Below are 27,575 nucleotides of genomic sequence, written 5' to 3' on the forward strand. Positions count from 1 at the left end.
TGTTGTGAATTGGCGTTATATAAATAAAACTGAATTGAAAAACTGAATGTGATTTAGATGTGGGCGGAGTCAAACTGTAGTAATTTTTTGTTTATTTAATTTCTACACAAAAGATGAAAAATGGAAAGAAAAAAAAACTAAACTAAAAAACAATATTTTCAGGATTTTCCATTTTGTATTTTTTATTGTAAAAACAAAAGATTGTGTTCAACATTACAACTGCAATGAAAAAAGCGCAGGTTAGGTTTAATCCATTGTGATATCCGTCTGTTCTCCCTTCACAGCAGCTGGCAGGGCGCACAGATTAGCGGCGTTACGGTAGTTGGCTCCATCCTCTCTGCGCACAGTGTCTGGCAGGAGGCGCAGCTCACGGCTTCTCCAAACGCCGTGGTCGAGGAAGCCGCTCTTCTCCATGAAGCAGACGGTCTCTGTTGCTTCAGATGAACGCACAGGATGATTGCGCTTCGCAGAGCAGGTTATTTACCGCCGGGTTTCTAAGTGTCGGTGAGACATAGAGAGAAACGGGTTTCTCAACGTGTTTTGCATGCAGTCCTGGGATGTATTTTTCCACTCCGCTGACTTATCCAACCCTCGCAATGGGCACATTTTTAGCTTTTCTGTAAAGGGCGTGTCGGCTGTTGCGCTGACTGAAGACTGCACGTTTTCAGCTGGAAGTCCATTTGTCTGCTTTGGGGGTTTGAGGGCCAAGAAGGGGCTGATAGACAGACGGAGAGCCTGGTGTGGTCTTCAGGCAGAGGGGGAGGGGGGTGGGTTTCTCCACTGCGCTGCGCAGACAAGCGGCGGAGCGGACAGCCTCTGCAAACCTCCTCCTCCTCCACAACAACAACACGGGACGAGAGGAAGAAGGGCAGACGGGAGGAGACGTGCAGAAGGTCTTTAGGGTGGAAATCTGGACACATACGGCGGTAAAATGACGATGTCCGTCCCGGAGAGGAAATCAGGATCGGAAGGGAAGGAGGAGGAGAGCGAGGATGAGAGTGAGATCGTGGAGGAGAGTCCCTGCGGCCGCTGGCAGAAACGCAAAGAGCAGGTTGGTCGGTTCGGTTCTGCTATTTTTTTTTTTTTGTGTGAGTGAATGGGGTTTGGTTTATTTGTCTGTGGTCAGTCTGCACCGCCGGTGTGTTATGCAATGCTTGAGCCAGGCCGAGGTATTGGCGTTTCTGTACGATTCCTCCAATAAATCTCACACCGTGACATCCGGTGATCAGCTTAGCCTACATGAAATCTATTTCAGTGTGCAGACTAAACACCCAGAGGAGCACAAGCTTGCACCAAGGCCATAAAAAACTGGATATAAACATGCAGCTTATGATATGTTTGCCCTTTTATGTGTGGGACTGCACAGCATTCTTATCACTTGTCCTAGATCATATGACTGAAGCAGGTAAGGATTGGTTGTGTTATCCTCATAGAAAACTTTTTAGGGAAATTAAAACAAAACTGCAGTCTAGTTTGTTCAGATATGGGGAGAAATCTCTTAAGACTACCAGGAAAAAGACAAAACACAGCTGCAACCAAGTGAAATAACACGGCCAGACATACTTTTTCATATCTTGTCAGGTTTCAATCACAAAATGAAGTATATTTTATTCTGAATTTATGTGAAAGACCAACATAAAGTAGTGCATAGTTTCTATTTTTATGAATAAAAATCTAAGACATGTGGCTTGTTCTGATCAGCCCCTCCTTGTTGGTACTTTGTAGAAACATGCTTCGCTGCAATTACAGCTGCAAGTCGGTATATTTGTATTAGCTTTGCACATCCACAGCATGACAGCTTTGTCTTTGCAAAATAGCTCAAGCTCAGTCAGATTGGTTGGAGAACATCAGAGAAGATGGGTTTTCACGTTTGCCTCAGGTTCTCAATTAGTTTCAGGTTTGGATTTTGATTGAACCATCCCATTGAAGTTCTGGCTGTATGTTCATGGTCGTTGTCCTGCTGGAAGGTGAATCTCTGCCTTTTTTCTTTTTTTTTTTAGCCCCTTACAGGTTTTCCTCCAGGATTACCCTGTCTTCCTCTATACTCCATCCATCTTCCCACAAACTTCCCCAGCTTCACTGTTCTTGCTGAAGGAAAGCATTCCCTCAGGATGGTGCTGCAACGACCATGTTTCTTCTTCACATTCTTCCATAAAGGATAGGTTTGTGGAGTGCACAACTAATAGTCACCATGTCAACAGATTCTCCCACCTGAGCTGTTCCGCTTGTCTGCAGCTCCTGCAGAGTTAATATGATTAATGCTCTCCTCACCCAGCCCATCGGTTTTGGCGGACAGCCATCTTTGGTGGTTTGCTATTGCGACATACTCTGTGAAATGTTGGGATGTTGTTTAATAACATGACGCTGCTTTAAACTTCTCCACAGCTTTTTATCTGACCTCTCTGCCGTGCTCCTTTGTTTTCTAGCAAACCTGTGATGCTTTTACACAACATCTGGGTGTGTCTTGAGGGTCAGTGAATCACATCTGGACTCAAATAACTAATTAGGTGACTTCTGAAGACAGCTGCAAATTGCTCTGGCTGTTATTTAAGGGTATCAGGGTAAAGGGGCTGAATGCGATTGCATTGCTTAGTGTTTTTCTAGCACTCCAAATTCCAGTAAATACATTAATGTTTTTGGAAGCAACGTGACAAAATGGGAGAAGCTTTTGCAAGTTAGTGTATGTTAGTATCTAAAATTGTACAATGAGGAGTCACTGAAAAAAGGTTAACGAGTCAAAAGACCTAATTTTGTTATAGTCAACTGAGTGAGTTTTTCCTTTTGGTTAGACATCATACGTACACTGTATTTCATCATTTGTAAAATAAACCTAATCTTAGACACATGATCCCTTCCTTGGCATCTGTTTACCCTAGTCTTTGATGGAGATTGTGTGAACTGTGCAGTTTGAAGACTGTGCAGCCATAAAAGTTGGCATTGCATCATAAAAGCAAAGAGGTCAAGTACAAGAGCATTTCTGGCAGCTTAACACACCCAAACACAAAGTGTCCTCTGATTTATACTTCGGCGAGGTCAGTTTACTGATTAGTGGGTCATAACTTATTATTTGCTTCTTTGAAAGTTGTTTAGGAAGAACCCGGGGAAACATCCCTCACCACAAACCAAATAAAAAAATTGACTAGTCATAAAAAAGGAATTTATCTTAGGCCTTTTTGGGTGGTTGGACAAGATAAAATATTTTTAAAAAGCATTTTTCTCGCATTGTGAGCTAAATCCCGATGGTTCTCACAACCACCATAAAGTGGAAGTAACATGTTGGGGACCCATCAAGTTCAAATGACTTATCGTTTGCCACTACAGTGTTAACCCTTTCACACCTAAGGATCCAGATGTCCGTCTGGCCTTTTTGATCTAATTAAACTTTAAAAGGGACTGAAAATGTCTTGTGGATTAACAGTGGTGTGTTAACAGTTTAAAGTACTGAGGGTTTTAGGTGTGGTCTTTTTGTGAGTTTGCTGGGTTCTCGTTCTCACCAGTCAGCCATGCAGCTCCCCCTGGATAACAAGACATCCGTAATCTTCTGTATGCACCAGGACTTGTATTCTAGGATTAATTTAAAAGACAAAAACCCATACTGGTGTACGTAGAACCAAAAAATACGTTTTCTCAGAACCAAGAGAGCAACTTTACAAGCCCCTAAACTGGCTCTCTGGATGGGTATAAAATAACAAAAAAAAAATCATAGCTAATCATCTCAGAAACAATTATCTCACAACAATTAACTAAAGTTGCATCAACAAATATCCACTTTCCAATCTTGTAACTGCATGGCAACGTCAGCCTTTAGCAAACTTTGGTTTGTTTTTTCACCTTTTTAACAAATCTGTTGAACTGTTAATCAAGTGTCAGAACTCTACTGCTAAAATTTTCAAATTTGAATAGCACAGAGGTGCACTGTGGTGAGATCTGGGCTTTAATTGTCCTTTTTAAAGGTTTTCTAATTCAGAAATTCCTATTTTTGTAAAAAATATTTCCACAAACAACATACAGTTGGATGAACAAAATAGTTTATAAGATTATAAAGATGTCTCTCACCAGTCTTCAGCAGCAGCTGATTAAGGACATAATTTATTAGCGGATCTTTCACTTTTGTTAACTCGATTTCAGTTTTAATTCTATAAATAATATTTCCATAAACATAAATCAGTTGATTTTGAAAAAAAATGGTACAAGATTTAGATCAGATTTGGATGTATTTGTCACATTTATTCTTTTATTGTGTGTCCGTAAATCTGGCAGGTAGATGGGTGAGTTTTAGGGTCTCAGTTTAGATACATTACGTTCTCCTGCTGGCAAGTCATATTTTATATCCTGATTGTACCAAAACTATTCTTTCAGTAAAAATAATTTGATCAAAAAACCTCAAGCCAAATCCAAAAAACTGTGGGGAAAAAAACATTGTAATTGTGTTGGAAGACGAATTAAAACCTGAAAGTTTTTTTAGTTGGTTTATTTAGCAATTTGTCAGTAAATTGTTGTGCGTTGCAAATTCATCGTTAATCTTCAAACATTTCACATTTTTTCACATTACAACCACATTGTTTATTAGGATTTTATGCCATAGACGAACACAAAGTGCAGCAAGTGAAAAATCTAATTTAAATACATTGAAATTTGTGGTTGTAAAGTGACAAAATGACAAAAAGTTCAGCTACTGTATTTGATTGGGATAAACGTTTAGACCAGGTTCAGGCAAGTTGGCGAGGACTTGAAGCAGGAGAAACATTTGATCATTTTGATACTATTTTAAGGCTGCACATAAAAGCTTAACTACCTCATCAATCATCAGACACAATATCAACCACTGATTTAAAAAGTTAATAATTTAACTCCTTGAACATACAGCTGTTGGAAACAGAAGCTGGTTAATATCCATATGTATAATTTCCTAATTTTCTTGTGAATTTATGCTTTGTCTGATTTTAGAGAATGTTTTTGGCAAAACAAGAGGATGCAGATCTGCATTGACTGTGAGTTTCTGGAGTATTCTGGTTGTTGAGATTGCACAACAGCAGCATAACTATGATGGAATATAACCCAGAGATTGACGCTTCCTCTGGCATGAATTTTCCAGTGTTTGTTTTATGTCAGCTGGATCTGTGTCATTCCCAGCTGGTAGATTCACAGCATTACAGCTCCATGTTGTCCAATTTAGCATTTCTGTGAGGTATCTAAGAGATAGGGAGAAGAAACAGGCAGTTGGATCTAACAGTATGGTGGAGCTGCGGGTGTTGCCACCATCAGCTGCTCCAGATAAGGTTGAAAATTTCAGTTAAAGATTATCTCTTAAACACACACAGGGTCTCTGAGCAACCATTTAAAAGTCTTGATGTTAAAAAGAAGAGACAGACCCACAATCTTCCCCACCCTCATGAGTTTCCACCCATTGATTACCAACCCAATGTGTTGTCCGAGCTGCAACCGGCTCTCAGGTTTTCCTTTGAACCTTGCTGAGATCAGTGCATCAATTAGATGTAAGCCGAAGCTGGAATATAAATGCATACAAAGGTAGTTTTCTAATCTTTGTAAAAAAAAATGGTTGATGATTTGTTCCAGTTTGTTTCAGATTACATTTTTCCTGAAAGAGCAAACATGTTTGTCTTTGTCTTCCGAATGGCAAAAAAGTGTTTTATCGTAAACTCCAAAACTTAAATGTTTTTTTCAGTTACAGCAATTAGAAACTGAAGGACAGAGAAAAAAATAGCAAATTATATGAATTTCTTAACAAATTTAGAGTGCCTATATCATTATCTTAATTTACCTAAGACAGACAAAAGAAATAGTTACAAAACATGCAGGATAATTGTTTGGAGAGAGGAGTCATTTATTTAACTTGAACTCCAGACATCAGCAGACGCCTTGTACTGACAGACAACACATCGAAAATAAAAAGAGATATAAAACATGTTTTCTTATCTCGCAAACTTTATTCTTACAAACAGCAGGTGTGGTTGCCTCGATGGTCTGGCTTTTTACCTACGTTTCATCATCCACATTTCATGTATAGGTAATTTTTGTAGCAAATGTGCTCACTTCATCCTTTCTTTTTGTCACCAATGGGAGGCCAGACACCCATTCGACATATTCCTGTTAAAAAGGTCTTATTTTAGCAAGTGCATGTCCAATGTACAACAGTAGTCCATCAAACACTGCAGTCCCAGATGTGTCATATATGGGTCACACTTCCTGTTTTTAGAGATTTGTGTCCAGAAAGCCTTGTTTTAGTCAAATAGGATTAAAAAATAATGGAATTACAGATTTTAATTTATTTGTTTCATACTTTTGATACTTCTCATTCGCATACAAGGATATTAGGCTTTCAGTTATATCCCGATTGATCTTTTTTAAATATATAAATAAACATCTAAAAAACAATAGTCATAATTATAATAATAAAGCACTTTAAACCTTAGAATATTCAATATATCTGAGCTTATTTCCTAAAATTTAGAAAATAATATTTTCTCATTTAAAAAAAAACTGAAGCTGCAAAATCTATTGCAAATTTTTGGCATTGTCTAATAGAATGACTAAGACTGTTAATGTATATTTATATAATATATAGAATTTCTATTATCATCTGTGAAGAAGTAAGAAAAGTAAGAGAATGACATGGAGTAACTGACAGACACTGAAACATTGACTCATTGCTCTGGATGTTTGTGTTTGAGTGATTTCCTCTTCAACACTCAGCTGTCTTTTTGCACTGTTGTTTAATCTTCCTGATGACCCGAGAGAGTATTGGTTTATCTGAATTTTGTTTATGTTATATTATGACTAAAAAAACATGGTGTTGCATAATCAGAACCACAAGAATAAACAAAAGCTTCAGTGGCGGTTTGGGCCATTCAGCTTTATTTCATTTTTTTCCTGCCATAATGGCAGCGTGAGATGAGACAAGAAATAAATCAAGCTAGAGTCTGCGGTTTAACTTGTTGCATTCTTTCAAGGGACAAACTGACTGAAATGGGAGGAGAGTTGTTGCACAATGGTTCTGAAATGTTGCTCTGCTTCTCCTTTAGTTGGAAAAGACTTTCCTAGAAAACTGGCATGTCATCTGCAAAACTGTTTAGCAGGTCAAGATTTACCATGATGACTGAAGTCGTCCTTCTTTCTCAGACTGGGGACTTTCAAACTAACACAAGTGAGATGCAAAATATTGTTGCGGTCATATTTTACTTTTCTCTGACGATTGCAGAATCATACTGAGTTGGATATTTGCCAATGTCTTACTGAAACCTGCAGAAAGTGAACATAGATGAACATCAGAAACCCTAATGTGTCTTGATATCAGTCATAGCAAAATGAGAAGTTGCATGTTTACAACCTGAGTGTGTCATGGAGCTTCTGCTTTCCAGGTTTCCCTGACATGTTGTGTACACCTATGTGTACAACCGGACATCCCAGCCTTAAATTGCGTTTGGATTTTGTTTAATAAATTTTCCCTGTTTTAAAAAATGGTTTGTGGCTCATTGGTAGGTTGTAAGGATTCAAGAACCAAGTTTAAATGATTTTTTAAATAATTGTTTTTTTTTAGTGGCATAAGTGGCCTTTATTAATTAATTTTTTTAAGTAGGCAGACAGGAAGTGGGGTGGAGAGAGAGGGAAAAGGCAGCATAGGTTTTCATGGTTGGGACTTGAACCTGGGACTGCTGCGTCAAGGACTGAGACCTCCGTATATGGCTTGCGTGCTCTACCGCTACACCACGTGCCACGCCACGAGAAGTTGCAAAAACCATCAGCAGAAAGCCCCTCCTTCACAACCAAGCATGCACTCACTCCTGTATTGGCTCATTTGGTAAAAATTAAAGAACAAGTTACCCTCATTATTGCATAACTCAGACACGTTAAGAACTACAAATATTTGATCTAGTAGAGAGATAGATATTTTGGAGCAAACCAAGGCCACACAACTATAGATATCTTTTAAAGTTATATTTTGTACAAACTGTGTTTGGGGTTCCAGTTAAAAAAGTGTAATACACATGCTTCTCCAACAAGTGGCTATAATGCTGTCATTAATGGCATCAACATTTAACATAAGAAGATCCTAATAGTGGCTAAAGCTGTGCTAGGCTAATGATTCTCCTTAAACATGTGCAGTTTTTGGTTTCTGTGAGGCTGTGTCGCTCTTTTTCTGAGTTACTAATTTCCTCTGATAAGTAATGACTTTATTTCTCAATTTTTTTCTTCATTCTTTTTGATCGGGAATTATGGGTTTACTTTTTGAGATCATTTTGCCTAGATCATGTGGCCAGAGAGGTTCTATTTTAAAGGTCAGGTAATAATCAAGCATTGGTTTGGCTCTTGAAATTGGACCCAAAAAATTCAGTTTTTACCGTTTTCGTCATGATTTAGTAAGGAGTTGGTTTGATCAGCTTTTTTTTCCCTCAACAAATTACCTATTTAAAAACTGAAAGTTGTGTTTACTCAGGTTATTTTTGTTATATTAAAATTAGTTTGATCTAAAATGACTGCCTACTTACCTACTGTCCTACTTAAAATAATTTAAGTAGGACAAAAAGGAAATAAAAACAAGAAATATGTAATGGGAAATTTCACAAGATCTAGAAACTAGATGATCTATTTATTTTGGACAGCTAAAAACTGGGTGATTTTACCAGAAAACCTTGAGACATTTGTTAAAGGGTCTTGGCACTGTGCATTCTGCCTCACAGGGTTACTTAAATACCACAGAACAATCCTTATAAATGCTCACAAACATACTGCTTTTACTCCAACTTTGGGTCAAAACCTCTGCTGTGAGTAGAAGACCTACTCACCACTTCCTCTATTGAATTTTCTATTTCATTCTGATTTACACAAGTCACCCAAATCTTGGCTTACATTACAAGTGACTATTGAGCCCTCAGTCAGGAGAACATTTCCTCTCATAAGCCCTGGTCCGGTAGCGGATATTGGGAAGTCCTGTCCGACCCGAGCTGTCCACTTAATCATTCACAGTCCATAACAATCCAGCAGTGCTGGACATGCTGCCCTTTCAGGAAGGTTTCCCTCTCAGGTTTCCCTCGAGGGGACTCGGGGACGGTCGACTTTAGCACACCTGTTAATGCACTCGTTTTACCCAGCATCGTTTTACCTCGCCTGCCACTCGCAGCTGTAGGGCTTTACCAGGAAGCTTGTTCACACCCTCTAAACCCAAATCATACATTTATTGATTTTTACAGATGAGCCAGTTTAATTCATGGATTGATGGAATCTATTTGATTTATTTTTGGCTTATTTTTCTTTTCTAACATTGTTGAATAGAGATTCGTATTCATGATGTTGCCTCAGTTAAAAAAAACTTTTTCCACTCATTGAGTTCAGGTAGTTTTTCCAGGTATTTCTAATTGCCTCCTTGTGTGGGAACCCCAGGAAGCTCCTGCTGTGTTTCCACAAGCACATCAGCTAATTTATGACTGACTCACAACACAATCAGTCATTTACATTTTTACGTGTTATGACTTGCTTTATTATGGAGTTGCTGTCCTTTCAATCAGAGCAGCTTAGAAATAAAAAGGCTTGTCAGTGTTTGGTAGTTATTGGAAAACAGGACTTTAAGCTCTCATGACGAAGCTGTCCACCCTCTAAGATTTACAAAGATGGATATTATCGCTCTGTGATTTGAGACTAAATGTGGTAGCTGAAGCTCTGGCAGCTTAACTTTATTACAGATGGTCAGAGGAGGAGGAGTTCTTGTTGTTCCTGCTTCTCTCTCTATTTAAAAATGTATTTTGGCTCCAGTTAGAGCTGCGTAGATCAACCATTAGTTCTGAATATTAGTTCATATCTCCATATTATTAAGCCCTGTTTATTGCATTGGGTCATTTTATTAATTAGCACCATCTCAGTATCTGGGACGTTTCTCAAAATGTCTCACAAAAGCTGGCAGTGGTAACTTTTGCCAAAATGCCATCGGATGTGAATCTTTAAATCCTCGTACAAAACTTGTTGAGTTTACTCTGATAAAGAGAAGTGGTACACTCAGGACTCATTGTTTATATCTTCCTAGAAATTGGCTATTTAAAAAGAAACTGTATTTTCCTCTGCAGTTCATTTAGGCTACCCCTTTTTAAGAGAGCAAGACTTCAAAAAATAACAGGAAGGCCAAATGTATCCTGGCAATGTTTCTCTGTTTTATGTCGTTGAACATACCAGATGTGAAAGTGTTTCACAGCATTTCAGAAATGTCAAAGTTAAGGTACAGCACTACGTTCTCTAAGGGGTGTCCAAAGTGTGACCTGCGGGCAATTTGCAGCCCTTGGAATGATTTTCTATGGCCCCCGACCACAGTTCTAGAAATCTGACTTGCCAGCAGTGTCTGTTGTTGCAAATGGACACATTGTAGGATGAGCTTTTCACTGATAAATAAAAATCTTAGGTACAATCCAACACATTCGTCTTTTGATTTCTACTCTTTTAGCATTCGTTTTTTGTGCCTAGTAAACTGGACCACAAACATCTTTATCTAAAAAGCCAACTTTAATGCAGCCGTTTGTTTTAATCTGGTTGATTACAGCAAGGGTTTTCAAAGCAATAGTGACTTCTATCCCGTTGTTGTTTTTGATAACATGTTTTTTTTTTTTTTTCGGAGATCAGAAAACTGAAAAATAATTAACCTGGTAAAATTTTGGAAATTGTTAGCCTTTCTTTTATTTTGGCAATCATTTACAGAGAAGAACAATGATCATTGATTGGATTTGATTAAATTCAAACTAGTCCACTGATAAAAAGGCACAACAGAGACTTCATTGTTGATTAAACTTGTTTTACTTTTATATTCATACTATAGTTTGAAGGCAGTTAGCATATAAGTAGCAGAGAATAGCATAATAGGCTGTTTGGCATTGACAGAGAGGATTTGGCAAGAGTTTTTATGGGTACAGCCTACATACTCAACTCTGCTCCTCAACCTACAAATGCATTTTCTTTACAAATGTGGCACATTTTAAAGGGAAATAAAATGGTTTTCCAATGTTATGTAGCCTTTTTTTTGCCATTACAGTGATAATGGGCAAAAACAAACTTCCTCACTTTTTGTTCTAAATCTATTTGAGAAAATAAAATAATGTAGCCTTTCATTGTTTTTTGGTATCATCTTAGAATTATAAATGCTTAGAAAACACAATATATGGTTAGTTAAATCCATACTATTGTACACTAATTATATTCATTTTTCAATTATTATTATTCATCACTGTAATATTTAGTTACCACAACAATCAGCTAAAAACAGGTCTATTCATTGTCCAGTCCACTGGAGCGTATTCAATAACTACCCCCCTGTAGTGATGGTGGGAGAAAGAAACAATAGGTTAAATGGTGGTCAAACCTGACACTATTTCATGTCAGAAACTACAACTCATTTATAATGTGATCCACCCTGCGGTATGCTGATGTAACACGAGACACCTGGGTCTCTGGGGGGTTATGAGATCTGTCGAAATGTATGGTTGTTAGTGTTTTCCACTCCAGTAATATGAGATGGAGCTGCGCCGATCTTCTGCCAGCTGGATGTGAGAACTGGCGTAGATAATAACACTTCGAGGAATGGCCGACATGTCCGCCTGGAGCTTTCTAGAAATTGTCCCTGTGTTTCGTGTTACTTCATTTTTAATGTGTGAGAGGAATGGTGTCTACCCTCTTATAGCAGGCTGCAGCTGTGAAATGTTTAAAAGATTGAGGTCATCTTTGGTAACTTCTGTCATGGATTTTAAGGGGTTGCATCATTGGCTTCAGGGTTTTTTTTCACATGACAAAAGAGCTTTGTTTAGGTTAAGCACAATGGAGTCATTATCCTTATTGTTTGTGAGCATGCCGGAGTCAGCTTTTCTATCTGTAGCTCTTTCAACTCAAACGCAGCACTTTTTTGCTATTTTATCTAATTTACTCAGCGCGGAGATAGCCTGACATCACATGAGGTGTCTCTTTGAGCTGTGTCCGTGCATAGAAATGATAAAACTAGAAGTGCTACATCCTGGCTTTGACTCTTTTTGGCTGGCAGCTTTTTTAGAAGGAAAATCAATCAGCCAGACACTTAAAAACTGAACCAACATGGAAAGCGTTAACTTTGATGCTCTGCCTGCAGAGGCAAAGTATTTTGCCTTCCATTAAAAATTTAAAGCCAGATTTCATCCAATTTCTCCAAACAGTCAGCAGAACATATAAAACCAGACTTTTACACGTCAGGATCGGTTTATGAGGCAGGCTTAGGATGTTTCAGCTGATAAGAGCAGTTGTGTAATGCCTTCTGAGAGAGTACTTGAAGTTATGGTGTTACTGTTATGACAGCTGGGACACAGGAGGTCTGCATTAAAAACTAGGACACAAGTCTGGTAGACAATGTGTGTCTGAACCTTATTCAGTCTCTCTTAAAGAATCCCTTAAGCTAAAAACAGGATTTTGCATCATAACAACCAGAGGAATGGTTTGCTTGGTGTTCATGCATGGTTGTCTTCCTTCGGCACTTAAGGTTGCAGTTTGTAGTCCTGCTGCATTCCTCAAACACACGTAAAAAAGAAAACGACAGTCTTAGGGAAGCAACAAGACATTTGTAGTGGTAGAATAGCATAAATGAAAGTTAAAAAAAAAGGAAATGTCAAAGGTCACATGCAGTTGAGCAACACATGGATAGAGTTAACTTCTAGGCAAGCCTGTTTTTGTCCTTGGTGATGTGCAGTAGGTGAAAACAAATCACTTGCATACAGTGCTATGCAAAAATAATAACATCCTTTGAACTTCGTGTCATTTTCACGTCACAATTACAAACTTCAATATATTATGTTGATTTTCTTTTGATAAACCGATAGACAGCCCATAATTGTAATGTAGTTGTATGTTTTTGGACAGCGAGGTGAACCTCCATTCCTGGTCTCAAGTCCCTTGCAGCCTCTAACAGGCTTTCTTCTAGGATTGTCCTGTTTTTAGCTCCATCCCATCAACTCCGATGAGCTTCCCAGGTCCCTGCTGAAGAAAAATCGTCCCCACAGCAAGATGCTGCCACCACCATGTTCCATGGCAGGGATGAGGTGTTTAGGGTGTACAGGTCCTTCTCAAAATATTAGCATATTGTGATAAAGTTCATTATTTTCCATAATGTCATGATGAAAATTTAACATTCATATATTTTAGATTCATTGCACACTAACTGAAATATTTCAGGTCTTTTATTGTCTTAATACGGATGATTTTGGCATACAGCTCATGAAAACCCAAAATTCCTATCTCACAAAATTAGCATATCATTAAAAGGGTCTCTAAACGAGCTATGAACCTAATCATCTGGATCAACGAGTTAACTCTAAACACCTGCAAAAGATTCCTGAGGCCTTTAAAACTCCCAGCCTGGTTCATCACTCAAAACCCCAATCATGGGTAAGACTGCCGACCTGACTGCTGTCCAGAAGGCCACTATTGACACCCTCAGGCAAGAGGGTAAGACACAGAAAGAAATTTCTGAACGAATAGGCTGTTCCCAGAGTGCTGTATCAAGGCACCTCAGTGGGAAGACTGTGGGAAGGAAAAAGTGTGGCAGAAAACGCTGCACAACGAGAAGAGGTGACCGGACCCTGAGGAAGATTGTGGAGAAGGGCTGATTCCAGACCTTGGGGGACCTGCGGAAGCAGTGGACTGAGTGTGGAGTAGAAACATCCAGAGCCACCGTGCACAGGCGTGTGCAGGAAATGGGCTACAGGTGCCGCATTCCCCAGGTCAAGCCACTTTTGAACCAGAAACGGCAGCAGAAGCGCCTGACCTGGGCTACAGAGAAGCAGCACTGGACTGTTGCTCAGTGGTCCAAAGTACTTTTTTTGGATGAAAGCAAATTCTGCGTGTCATTCGGAAATCAAGGTGCCAGAGTCTGGAGAAAGACTGGGGAGAAGGAAATGCCAAAATGCCAGAAGTCCAGTGTCAAGTACCCACACTCAGTGATGGTCTGGGGTGCCGTGTCAGCTGCTGGTGTTGGTCCACTGTGTTTTATCAAGGGCAGGGTCAATGCAGCTAGCTATCAGGAGAATTTGGAGCACTTCATGCTTCCATCTGCTGAAAAGCTTTATGGAGATGAAGATTTCATTTTTCAACATGACCTGGCACCTGCTCACAGTGCCAAAACCACTGGTAAATGGTTTACTGACCATGGTATCACTGTGCTCAATTGGCCTGCCAACTCTCCTGACCTGAACCCCATAATCTGTGGGATATTGTGAAGAGAACGTTGAGAGACTCAAGACCCAACACTCTGGATGAGCTAAAGGCCGCTATCGAAGCATCCTGGACCTCCATAAGACCTCAGCAGTGCCACAGGCTGATTGCCTCCATGCCACGCCGCATTGAAGCAGTCATTTCTGCAAAAGGATTCCGGACCACGTATTGAGTGCATAACTGTACATGATTATTTGAAGGTTGACGTTTTTTGTATTAAAAACACTTTTCCTTTTTTGGTCGGATGAAATATGCTAATTTTGTGAGATAGGAATTTTGGGTTTTCATGAGCTGTATGCCAAAATCATCCATATTAAGACAATAAAAGACCTGAAATATTTCAGTTAGTGTGCAATGAATCTAAAATATATGAATGTTAAATTTTCATCATGACATTATGGAAAATAATGAACTTTATCACAATATGCTAATATTTTGAGATGGACCTGTATGTTTTCCACCACACGTATCTTCTCCTCATCAAATCTCTCTGGTGAAACATGCTGACGTTTAGCTCAAGGGCGTAAAATAGCCAATACACACAACTCAAGTCTATGAATCATAATTAAAGAAAACAAAAACCAATTTCTAGGAGTTAAACGTTGGTCTAAATGGGTCGCACGCTTAAATCCTGCACCACCACTGCGACAGGGTTAATTATTTTTAAAAAGGGTTTGTTTTGTGCTGCAGTGTTCATTTTGAAAGCACATTTTAATTTACTTCTAGTCAAAAGTAGACAAAAGTATTTTGCTTTCTGCCTAGTTTTAGTCAACTATATATGCTCTGCATTTAGCTGACTATAATCGTTATTATTATTATCATTTTATTTTACACCCAGGTGAAAGATTTGTCTTGGGATGGTTAGTTATATTTTGCAGTATATAGACACGTGTACTTTTATTGTATATTTGATCAACTCTATTTGGATTAGATTTTTCCATAAGGTTTCAGGTACAGAAAGTACACACAACCTCCTGTTTGTTTTAAAATGTGTGAAAGCGGTCCATGAATCTTAAACTTCAGGTCGGCATTTAAAATAAAACAATTTAAATGGTCAGATTACCCAAATAAAAGTGCATCCTTGCCTTTAGTTCTGTGCTAAAATTGAAAATCATTTTTGTCATAGTTGGTGGTTCTAAATGAGTTATTTTGGTTTTGAGCAGAAGATTTACCATCATAACTAATCAGAATTGTTGCTGTGCTTCCCCCCTTTCTTTAGACTCTTAACAGCTGCTGAGCTAAGTTTGAAACTGTAACAAACGTAGTGACATGTGCTTGTTTACACAGATTTGGTTTATCGGATTTGCAGAAGTTCTGTCATTAAAGATACAAATCTTTTTATCCGGCGAAAAATAAGCAGGTTAATGGCACAACACTGGGGCTGTAGATTGACTGCAGTACCTCTCCTTTACAGTAGGTTTCGCTGTGAAGAAAAAGAACATGAAAAGTTAACCAGAAATAGTCTCTCGCTACATAGAAAACAGAAAACATTGAAGCTTTTCTGCACGTAGCCATCATCAAATCTGCAGCAGTTTTAAATGACATTACTTCAAGCGATTTTTGGATACCCCTTTGTAACGTATTATTATCTTAGCTTGATTCCCCAGTGAAACATTATCCAAGATTCCCAAAACTGAGATTGGTTTGACTGCAATGTGTGCCATAAATAGCATTAATATACTTTATTTGAGGGCTGCAAGGTCAAAGTGGCTTTAGCTTCTTGCTACTATTGTTTTGGTACAAAACAGCTTGATTAAAGTTAGAAAAATCTAATTATACCTTTGGCTTAGCTTTCTATATTCTAACCTCACTTCCTGACAAAGGGCAATTTTGCCCAGTTGGGAGTGAAGTAACTCTGCTTTGGTGAGTAAATGTCAAAATTATCCAGTTTATTAGATTTCAGTAAATAATTGTCACAATTTTATTCCAAAGATTGGATTTTCATAATGAGCAAAAGCTTATAATAATCAGAAGATGATATAATACTTTGTCCTTTGTTGAATCAGCATGTTGCACCACATCCACCAAAACTTAAACATGTAAAAAAAATTAGTTTACTGGAATCTATCATTATAATTTCTTTTCTCCTTCCTACCTTGTTTCTTGTCTTCTTTTTGTTCCTTTTTTCTTTACATCCTTCCTTCCTTGTATCCTAACTCCTTTCATTCTTATCCTTCTTTCTTTTTTCCTTTTCTTCTGTCAGTTTTTCCTTGTGTCCTTTCTTTCTTCCTTTCCTTCCTTGTGTCCGTCCTTGTATCCACCCTTCCCGTTTCTGATTTTTCCACAATTTATAGTACAGACCAAAGGTTTGGACACACCTTCTCATTCAAAGAGTTGTCAATATTTTCATGATTATGAATATTGTATTGTATTGTATTGTTATTCTTTGCCGTTATACTTAGTTCCACTTATTATTTATGTTTTGGTTTGCATTGATTCTAGGTCATCGCTTTCTCTGCTTCCCTCCCAGTTAGTTCAGTCAGTATTTGTTGGGGTTTGTTTACTTTTCAGTTACAGTACAGACCAAAAGTTTGGACACACCTTCTCATTCAAAGAGTTTTCTTTATTTTCATGATTATGAATATTGTAGCTTCATACTGAAGGCATCAAAACTATGAATTAACACATGTGGAATTATATACTGAACAAAAAAGTGAAAAAACTGAAAATATGTCTTATATTCTAGGTTCTTCAAAGTAGCCACCTTTTGCTTTGATTACTGCTCCGCACACTCTTGGCATTCTGTTGATGAGGTTCAAGAAGTAGTCACCTGAAATGGTTTTTCAACAGTCTTGAAGGAGTTCCCAGAGATGCTTAGCATTTGTTGGCCCTTTTGCCTTCACTCTGGTGTCCAGCTCACCCCAAACCATCTCGATTGGGTTCAGGTCCGGTGACTGTGGAGGCCAGGTCATCTGGCGCAGCACCCCATCACTCTCCTTCTTGGTCAAATAGCCCTTACACAGCCTGGAGGTGTGTTTGGGGTCATTGTCCTGTTGGAAAATGAATGATGGTCCAACTAAACGCAAACCGGATGGAATTGCATGCCGCTGCAAGATGCTGTGGTAGCCATGCTGGTTCAGTATGCCTTCAGTTTTGAATAAATCCCCAACAGTGTCACCAGCAAAACACCATCACACCTCCTCCTCCATGCTTCATGGTGGGAACCAGGCATGTAGAGTCCATCCGTTCACCTCTTCTGCGCCACACAAAGACACGGTGGTTGGAACCAAAGATCTCAACCTTGGACTCATCAGACCAAAGCACAGCAGAGGTGATTCTTGGTCTTCGTTTCCTGGGGCGGTCCTCATGTGAGCCAGTTTCTTTGTAGCGCTTGATGGTTTTTGCGACTGCACTTGGGGACACTTTCAAAGTTTTCTCAATTGTTTGGACTGACTGACCTTCATTTCTTAAAGTAATGATGGCCACTCGTTTTTATTTACTTAGCTGCTTTTTTCTTGCCATAATACAAATTCTAACAGTCTATTCAGTAGGACTATCAGGTGTGTACTGTATCCACCTCCTACACAACACAACTGGTGGTCCCAACCCCATTTATAAGGCTTGAAATCCCACTTATTAAACCTGACAGGGCACACCTGTGAAGTGAAAACCATTTCAGGTGACTACCTCTTGAAGCTCATCAACAGAATGCCAAGAGTGTTCGGAGCAGTAATCAAAGCAAAAGGTGGCTACTTTGAAGAACCTAGAATATAAGACATATTTTCAGTTTTTTCACTTTTTTGTTCAGTATATAATTCCACATGTGTTAATTCATTGTTTTGATGCCTTCAGTGTGAAGCTACAATATTCATAGTCATGAAAATAAAGAAAACTTTGAATGAGAAGGTGTGTCCAAACCTTTGGTCTTTACTGTATGTTCAAAGCCTTACGGGTGCAGAAAGATCTGCATTCTTGATGAATTTTAATCGTTCATCATTCAAAATAAACTTAAAAAAACAGAGAAGTCTGGAAAAGTCAGAAGTTTTTACCTAGAAAAAACACACTTTATTGTATTGTGTGCACCTTGCTAGATATTGATGTTGCAGCTTTTAATGTGTAAACCCTAACTGCTAAAATATTCCCCGGCTAATCTCACTAACCAGCTGTTTTCCTCTGTAATCTGTCTCCTACAGATATCCTCTCAGCTCCCTAGAAAAAGATATTCTGCCTTCAGTTTTATCATCGCTCAGTTGAGCCGTTTCAAGTAGTTATGCATCTCTGAAAGAAAACGCCCAGCGCACACAGTTACCACGGCAACAGGTTTGTTGTTTGACTGTCAAATAGAAGCAATGGCTTCATGTAAAAGAGACGACGTGTGAAACACCTAAGGTGCTTCCTGGGTGGCATGAATCTAGGTTTTTTAGTTTGAGTTGTTACAGATAATTTGTTGCTCATTTTTAGTATCTGCTGGCTTGACTCCCCTGTAAAAATGTCCTGTGGATTCACCAAACTTCAATTTCTTTGACCTCTGTCTACAGCTGGTTAAGATAAGGACTAGTTAAAGGTCCTTCAGACTTGTCATTTTATATATTTAAAGCAATTGTAATTGAAGGACATTGCCAAATTTAAGCTTTTAACTGGTAATTGTGTGCCTTTTTGGGCAGCTTTCCCTTGTAAAATAACTTTCTGGTTAAATTAAGATTCAATAAAATAATTTAAACATTTTATTTATTAGTAAAATAAGTAATGGTTTCTTCTGTTTGATATTTGGATGTGTATCGATGCTCAACTAAGCTCAGTTTACTGTGAGAAATATTGTGCATATCTGCGGAAATAGTTTTCTTGACCCCAGTCTCCTGTCTTTTGTAGCCCCAAACAGGAGAGAGTTAGAGAAAGTAAGGCATCCCCACAGCATGATGTGGCCACCACCATGCTTTACAACAGGGATAGGGTGTTAAGGGTATTGGTTTTCTTCCAAATGTTGGCTGTGTCCCCTACATAGTTGTGAAAATTGCACATGGATCTTCTTTAGGTTTCTTTGTTTATTTCAACTCTTCCGTTAAAGACCAGATTTGTGGAGTGCATGACCAACAGTTGGCATCTCCACCTGAGTTGTGGATACCTGCAGCTTCTCCAGACTCTCAATAGGCCTCATGGCCCGATTAATCCTATCGTTCCCTCACCTGTCCGTTGAGATGGGCCCTCATGTTTTGGTAGGTTTCCATTTGGGCCATACTCCTTCCACTTTCAGATGAGTGAAGAGAGCTCCATGAGGTGTTCAAACAATGGTATTGTTTTATAGCCAATACCTTTCTTGAAACTTCTCAACAACCTTCTCCCTGAGCTGTCTTCTTCCTTGGTCTTCATGATTCAGTTTGTTCTCTAACAAACGTCTTAGGCCTTCACAGAACAGCTTCATTAATACTGAGATTAAATTACACACAGGTGGACCCAATTTAATAATGAGGTGACTTCTTAAGGTGATTGGTTACCTTGGATTTTATTCAGGGGTGTCAGAGTAAAATGTGCTTCACACTATTGCATACCATTAGTTAAAAATAGATCTATCAATTTTACTCCACTTTATAAAATACATTACTTTGTGTTTGTCATATTAAATCCTGTCAAAATAAATGGAAGTTTGTGAAAAATGTGCAAAAATTAGATGTGTGTGAAAAGTTATTTTTTTAATTACTTTGAGTAGCAATTAGCAAATTATATATTTCATAAATGTTGTAAAATCTAAAGAAATATATGATGGCGTTACAGTTTTATTTATGGTCTTGTTAATATTACAACTGTCTCACGTCTGTAAGAGAAACACCAAGGTTTTCCACCAGCTTTGCCCTGCATGTGACTTTTATGAAAGACTCTGTGTGTGAACATCAGCTGTAAAAACATCAGACACCCGACTGAGTGTAAACCTGTGGACCTGACTGTTCTCATACACATAGAGACATCTGTGTTTAAACTGTCGACAGTGTTGGAGTACTGCATGACGTTTCAGAAGGAAGTTGTCTATGAGCTGGTAGAAAATGGCGTAGCCAAGTGTTCACTCATTTCACCATTTCAGCAGCTCATATCCTGACCTTTGAAACCAAACATGATTATCTGTGTGTGTGTGTATGTCAAATACACAGTTACTAAAGGGCAAGGAGATACTTAACCTTGCAGAGGAAAAGTGTGCAGACATTAAAAAGGTTAAATGTGAAGAGATGCCTGATCTTTTGTAGCTTGTATTTATCTGTTTTGCATTTGTTCAAACCATATTTTTCTCAATTCCTTCTTTTATCTAATTTGTAAAGGAATACGAATAAAATGCCTCACACAGATCTGCAAAGTCAAATTAATGCAAACCAGTTGTGTGTAAATATTACAACCAGTTAGCAAGGCCAACATATGCATCAAGCTTTAGGCCAAAACTGCAACGTAAGGTCTCGATGACCCTCGCTATCTTGAGCATCAAAGCTGTGTTTCACCACCCCAAATGAGATTTCCACACCCTTTTGTGTCTGTTGTTGTTGTCCATGCATGTTTTGTCCCATAAAAGCTGCTTTGCATGGAGAATTTGAATGTGCTGGCGGTTTTGTTAATGCAGGTTTCGAGGGCGAACATTAAGGCCCCTTTCTGTGAAGCTGCAGCTGAATTAAAAATGCTTCAAAGCATTCATCAATCAGTGAGATGGTTGATGAATTAAATATAGAGCCACAGAATTAAAAAGGCCTCCTTGCTCTGCTGCACACCGATGATCAGGGCTTAGTTACCAACGAGGACACAAAGTTCATGTCCTCTGTTTGAATTAAGGTAAATTATTATTTATTATGTTGAAGTTAGATTAACAGTCTTTGGAGGAACATTTTACACGCTATGCAGTTTATATTGGTTGGGTCTATTTCACATTAAATCATGCATTTGCATTTATTTAAGATTAGTGTAAAGAAGTCTGTGTTTGGTTAAAATCTTATCTGACCTTGTAAGAGTTGTGTTGTGCTGGAGTCATAATCAAGATCTTAAATGATTAATGTTTTTTTTCTGTGTCAGTGAGCGATTACTTAAGAGTTTGTATGTAATAGCCGTAATAATACTGCAGTTTTGCTACACAGCTCCTTTGTATTCATGCCAGAAGATGCAACACTTTTTGATCAGCAGTTTGTTGGAGCAAATACTTCCTTGCATGATTAACACCATGTGCATTTTGTAGAAACTTTTCAATTCCACCTTATCCTGTAACTTTCTGTATTAAATACAAAAAGTATTCCTCTGTGCAGAGTTTTCATTGTTCTATAGGTTGAATCTGGCGCAGATCATTTATACTTTTTGCAGTTTTAGTTGTTTGGTGTCGTGACCTTTATTAAAGGGAACAATCTGCTACGGGACGTTTCGAGCCACTGGAGGGCTTTTTATCCGCTTTGACAATCAAATTTTTTATAATCTACCTGCATTCCCAGTCTGCTGCATGCAAACATGTATGCAAAAAAAACAAGAGGTTGATTTTACTTTGATTAGGGTCATAATCTGCCATATTTTCTCACTTTGCCAAAGGGGGGATCAGATCCACAGTAAATGCAAGTGGTGTTAAATAAAGTTGGGTTAAATTAAATTCAGCATGATATTTAAGCAAAGTTTTTTTTTTGTCCATTATTTATCTATATTCTGTTAAGCCTTCCGTCACTTATTTGATCCGTCTGTCAATCCAACCATTAAACCCAGCCCTCCCTCTATCCATACATCCATTTGTTAATCATCTGTTTATCAGTCGATCCATCTGTCCATCAATTAGTCCATCCATCCTACCTTTTACACACCAATCCATATGTTTGTTATTCCATCTTTTTGTCCATATGTCTATCCCTACAGCTTCTGTCAATCAGGCCCTCATTACGTCCTCTGTTCATCAACCACTAACATTTCATACATTCGTCAATCCAGCTGTCTATCTGCCTTTCATCCGGTCGTTTCCAGTCCCTGTATCTGATAATCATTACTTCTATAATCTGTCCATCCATCCACCATCCGTTCATCCCTAGATTCATCAGTTTTCTGTTTGTTAATGAGTCCGTCCACCCTAACATTCATGCACCAATCCGTAGGCCTGTCCATCATTCATGTGTTCGCCAATCCATCAATCCCTCCATCCATGTATCCGCCTATCAGTTAAACAGTCTGTCCACCCATCTGTTATTAACTCCTCCATCCATCCATCCATCAGTCCCTTGCTCTGTCTGTCAATTAGTTTGTCCTTGTATGCATTCATCCTTCAATGCCTACATGCATTTTTCGATCCATCTGTTAGTAAAACCATTCATTTGTCCACCCATTACTCCATCTGTCCTACCATTCCTTTACTAATCCATGCGCCCGTCTGTCGTTTCCTCTATTCATCCCTCTGTCAATCCATTCATTTCTCCGTTGGTAGTCTATCCATCTGTTTGTCAATCCCGCCATCAGTGGATCCATTTGTACATCAGTCCAACAGTTTGCCATCCATCCATCACAAGATCTGTCTCAAAAAATCCATCCATCCCTCTGTCCTTCATGGAAAAATGTATTTCAAGATCTAAGTCCCTGTCCCATTATTCATCCATCTGCCCGTCTGTAAATCCATCATTACGTCTATCAGTCATCGGACCCTTGCTTTATCTATCTATCCATCCATCCATCCATCCATCCATCCATCCATCCATCCATCATTCCACCTGTCAGTCAAGCCATCACTGTGTTCATCCGTCAGGCAATCCATTCATCTGTCAGTCTAACCTTTCGTCAACTGACCGTCCATCCATTCTATCTTTAGCTTTGTGACCAGTTACCTTCTACGTAAGCGCTTAGGTATCTGCGCATTTAAAAGTCTGGACGAAAGAATTTGCTTATCTCTTCCTCACATCACACTTTTGGCATCCAACCGATCTTTGAACTCATGGATGTCCAAGTCAACCTGGACTGTATCACATTTCTTATTCAAACTTGCATCCCACCTTGTATTTTTTTAAACACAGGGGCATGGCTGTATGGTACGGTGTATCAACAACACACAGTAGTTTATTTCTTGTGCAGAAAGTGTGGACAGGTAGCTGAGGGTTAGATAAACAAGCACCAACCCCACACGTGGTGCTTTCACATGCACTCATATTGATCTTTGTCTGTGATGTTGCGTAACGTGCATGGAAAAAAAGCAGCTTGCTGCTTCATGTATGTTTGCCAACAGGCTTTTGTTTGGACGTGCGCTGACAGTCAGCTCAGGTTGACTCTCACTTTCTCAATTTAATCCCCTTGGAATAAAAAAGCCCCACGATAAACACAATTCTGCTCCCTCTGTCTGCTTTCCTTTGGCTTGGCTCTCTGTTTCTCCACACGATGCCCTTTTAAAAAGCTTGGTTTCAGCCATTTAATTGATTAATTGTTTCTAAACTCAGAAAAAGCTGCAGGGGAAAAAAGTCTGCCTAATTGCTCTCACACATATGTTGCTTTTTTTTCCCTCTAGTAATAGGAGCAAACATGAGCAAGCTTTCTGCTGCGCCTCGTCTTTGCTGACAGGCTGCTGTGGTGAGCAATCCATGAGGTTTTGCTCTGTTTGCCAAGTGTTTTGAGCTTTTACTCTGAGTCACTGATTTTCTTGCTGGGAAGTCATGCTGCAGTAACCGCTGCTGCTGGGCATGCAGGGGAAGAGGGCTACTAAAGGAGCTCACATGGTGGGTTTGTCTAACACTGTTTGGAGTAGCAATGAAGCAATCAGTCGGTGTGTGTGTGTGTGTGTGTGTGTGTTTGGATTTACAAGCATGAATTGGGTAATCCATTGGGCAGAAATTAGCCAACTTTATGGAGAACTTTAGTACTCTTTGCCAAAGCTTGGTAAGCTTCTCCACAGTGAGCTGTGGATGTGTTCCTATATACAGGTCCTTCTCAAAATATTAGCATATTGGGATAAAGTTTATTATTTTCCATAATGTAATGATGAAAATTTAACATTCATATATTTTAGATTCATTGCACACTAACTGAAATATTTCAGGTCTTTTATTGTCTTAATACGGATGATTTTGGCATACAGCTCATGAAAACCCAAAATTCCTATCTCACAAAATTAGCATATCATTAAAAGGGTCTCTAAACGAGCTATGAACCTAATCATCTGAATCAACGAGTTAACTCTAAACACCTGCAAAAGATTCCTGAGGCCTTTAAAACTCCCAGCCTGGTTCATCACTCAAAACCCCAATCATGGGTAAGACTGGCGACCTGACTGCTGTCCAGAAGGCCACTATTGACACCCTCAAGCAAGAGGGTAAGACACAGAAAGACATTTCTGAACGAATAGGTTGTTCCCAGAGTGCTGTATCAAGGCACCTCAGTGGGAAGTCTGTGGGAAGGAAAAAGTGTGGCACAAAACGCTGCACAACGAGAAGAGGTGACCGGACCCTGAGGAAGATTGTGGAGAAGGGCCGATTCCAGACCTTGGGGGACCTGCGGAAGCAGTGGACTGAGTCTGGAGTAGAAACATCCAGAGCCACCGTGCACAGGCGTGTGCAGGAAATGGGCTACAAGTGCCGCATTCCCCAGGTCAAGCCACTTTTGAACCAGAAACAGTGGCAGAAGCGCCTGACCTGGGCTACAGAGAAGCAGCACTGGACTGTTGCTCAGTGGTCCAAAGTACTTTTTTCGGATGAAAGCAAATTCTGCATGTCATTCGGAAATCAAGGTGCCAGAGTCTGGAGGAAGACTGGGGAGAAGGAAATGCCAAAATGCCAGAAGTCCAGTGTCAAGTACCCACAGTCAGTGATGGTCTGGGGTGCCGTGTCAGCTGCTGGTGTTGGTCCACTGTGTTTTATCAAGGGCAGGATCAATGCAGCTAGCTATCAGGAGATTTTGGAGCACTTCATGCTTCCATCTGCTGAAAAGCTTTATGGATATGAAGATTTCATTTTTCAACATGACCTGGCACCGGCTCACAGTGCCAAAACCACTGGTAAATGGTTTACTGACCATGGTATCACTGTGCTCAATTGGCCTGCCAACTCTCCTGACCTGAACCCCATAGAGAATCTGTGGGTTATTGTGAAGAGAACATTGAGAGACTCAAGACCCAACACTCTGGATGAGCTAAAGGCCGCTATCGAAGCATCCTGGGCCTCCATAAGACCTCAGCAGTACCACAGGCTGATTGCCTCCATGCCACGCTGCATTGAAGCAGTCATTTCTGCCAAAGGATTCCCGACCAAGTATTGAGTGCATAACTGTACATGATTATTTGAAGGTTGACGTTTTTTGTATTAAAAACACTTTTCTTTTATTGGTCGGATGAAATATGCTAATTTTGTGAGATAGGAATTTTGGGTTTTCATGAGCTGTATGCCAAAATCATCCGTATTAAGACAATAAAAGACCTGAAATATTTCAGTTAGTGTGCAATGAATCTAAAATATATGAATGTTAAATTTTCATCATGACATTATGGAAAATAATTAACTTTATCACAATATGCAAATATTTTGAGAAGGACCTGTAGAAGAAGCGTAAACATGAAGCTGGCTGTTTCTCCCATGCTGACCTTTCATGTTCCCGTTAAGTTTTCAGCACATGAATCCTTAGTGTCTGAGCCAAGTTGAGGGTTTCACATGTTTATCAGATTGCAACCGATACTCCTATTCTTGATTCTTTAATGCATGCATGTTGTTCTAGTAACATGCTTTTTTGCTTTAGCACTTTGTCTTAAAATGTTTTCACATCCTGTCAAACAGGAGTGTTTTATATTTTCTGTCTTAAGGGGCAGAGAAGGAAACTTCGTAAGCATGCATGTGGATAAATTAGCCTCCCAGTTTCACTCACCTCTTCTTGTTTTCTTTCTACCTCCACACAAAAACATCTCAGTGGGTGAATTACATGGGTGTGGGGAGTTTGGAGGGGAATGCAACATTTTCAGCCCACTCAGTGAACATCTGCAGAAAACATTATGGGTTTTTCTTACTGTACTTTAAGTTTTGGTTCAGTTTGAGATGAACTGTGGTCAGTGCTGACATGAGTAGATGTTTTAGTGATTACATTGGTAAAAGAAAATCACCAGTGAAGACAGGCAAGCCTGTGAAATCACAGCTTAATACCCAAAGTGTTTTTGTGTCTGACACAGCAGGTTCAGGATCCTGCTTTGCATTGCTTAGAGTCTATGCGTTGTATTGGGTTTTGCACATTTGTTTCTGCCTTTATTGCATGTAAATTACTTTGTAACCCAGTTATATAAATGAATTACTGTAAAGGTAAAAAAAAAAAAGAGTTCCTGCTGACAGTATTTAGAATTGTTTTCGCAAATAAATGATCCAGTTTTTACCATGTTGTAAAACGATTAAATCTAACCACAGCCACACACCACATGTACCGCTGTCATTTGTATACTAAAAGTGCATCACAAAAACCTTAGATGTGTACAAAGTATCTACAATCTAAAAGGTGTTAACTTTCTTTTTAAAATGATTGCATGTCAGAAATGTTTTAACTGACTTTTATTACAGACTAAAACTAATTTCCTTTCGGTTAGTTTTGGCATTTTGAGTTGCAAAGAGTGTTGGGGCATTGTTATAAATATCAGCAATGCTAGGAACTTGTGTTTTCCTCATATCTACTGCTCTACCTGTGCAATCTGCATGTTAGCCATGTCGTATTTAGCTTCCCAACTGCAGCTGTAGAACAGCATTACCCTAATAGTAATGGGTGAAGCTCCATTGGTTTCCAAGTCAGGTTTTTGCCAACTGGAAATATTTCCAAACAGCCAAATATGGCTTTTTTTGATCAACAGTGCACAGCAACAGGTGCAACAGGTGCACTGCTGCATCATTTTTTTTCTAGGCTCCATAGAACAAGAGAAACTCAAGTCACTCCGAAACTTTCTCTGGCATCTCATTAAAAGGAACCTAAACTCTATGATGGAAAATTTCAGTGGTTCTGAAAGCATAACCTTTTCCAGTTCTTGGGATACCTTGATACCGCTAAATGGTCCATGCCTGATATACATTCATAGGGTTTTTTAAGTCGAACCATCTCTTCTGGAGTAACGTTAGATGGAAAAGAACAGTCTTATATTCTTCCATGATTTATTGTTTTTATGTACATGGCTCAATAATTACAAAAACCTTTCAATGAGCCAAAGCAAATCTGTGCTCAAAACCCAAACCACAAACCCTGAAGTTATTTTCTTTTCATAATTTGATCTGTGTTGAAACTTGTTGTCCTGCAGGGGCTATTCAACTTCAGTTTTAAGAGGTCAAAATAAAGAAATATTGTTTGTATGAGGGCCACAGGAAAAAAATCATAAAACAAAGAGGGAAAAAAGACCCAATGTATTTTATTAGTAAAAAAAATAAAACCACAAAAATGAAGAGTTGGCAGGTGTAAGTTTTAACATAAAAATAGATTAGTCGTATTCG

At 39.0% G+C, this 27,575-nt stretch overlaps 1 protein-coding gene across 3 annotated transcripts in view; it reads left to right on the plus strand.

Moving 5' to 3' along the window:
* The first annotated feature begins 282 nt into the window (after positions 1-282).
* LOC124858051 (nuclear receptor-binding protein 2-like) overlaps positions 283-27,575 on the plus strand; it is a 59,027-nt gene continuing 31,734 nt past the window's right edge. The window contains exons 1-2 of one of the 3 annotated variants that reach the window (XM_047349768.1): positions 933-1,051; positions 18,357-18,483. Coding sequence is in view for 2 of the 3 variants with exons in the window: in XM_047349766.1 (XP_047205722.1) it covers positions 932-1,051 (120 nt within the window). In the remaining variant the exon portion in view is untranslated. Of the gene's footprint in view, positions 1,052-18,356; positions 18,484-27,575 lie in introns of all 3 variants that reach the window. The other 2 variants (XM_047349766.1, XM_047349767.1) reach the window with 2 other exon arrangements.

The sequence above is a fragment of the Girardinichthys multiradiatus genome, chromosome 21, assembly GCF_021462225.1.
Source record: "Girardinichthys multiradiatus isolate DD_20200921_A chromosome 21, DD_fGirMul_XY1, whole genome shotgun sequence".
Classification (NCBI taxonomy): Eukaryota; Metazoa; Chordata; class Actinopteri; order Cyprinodontiformes; family Goodeidae; genus Girardinichthys; species Girardinichthys multiradiatus.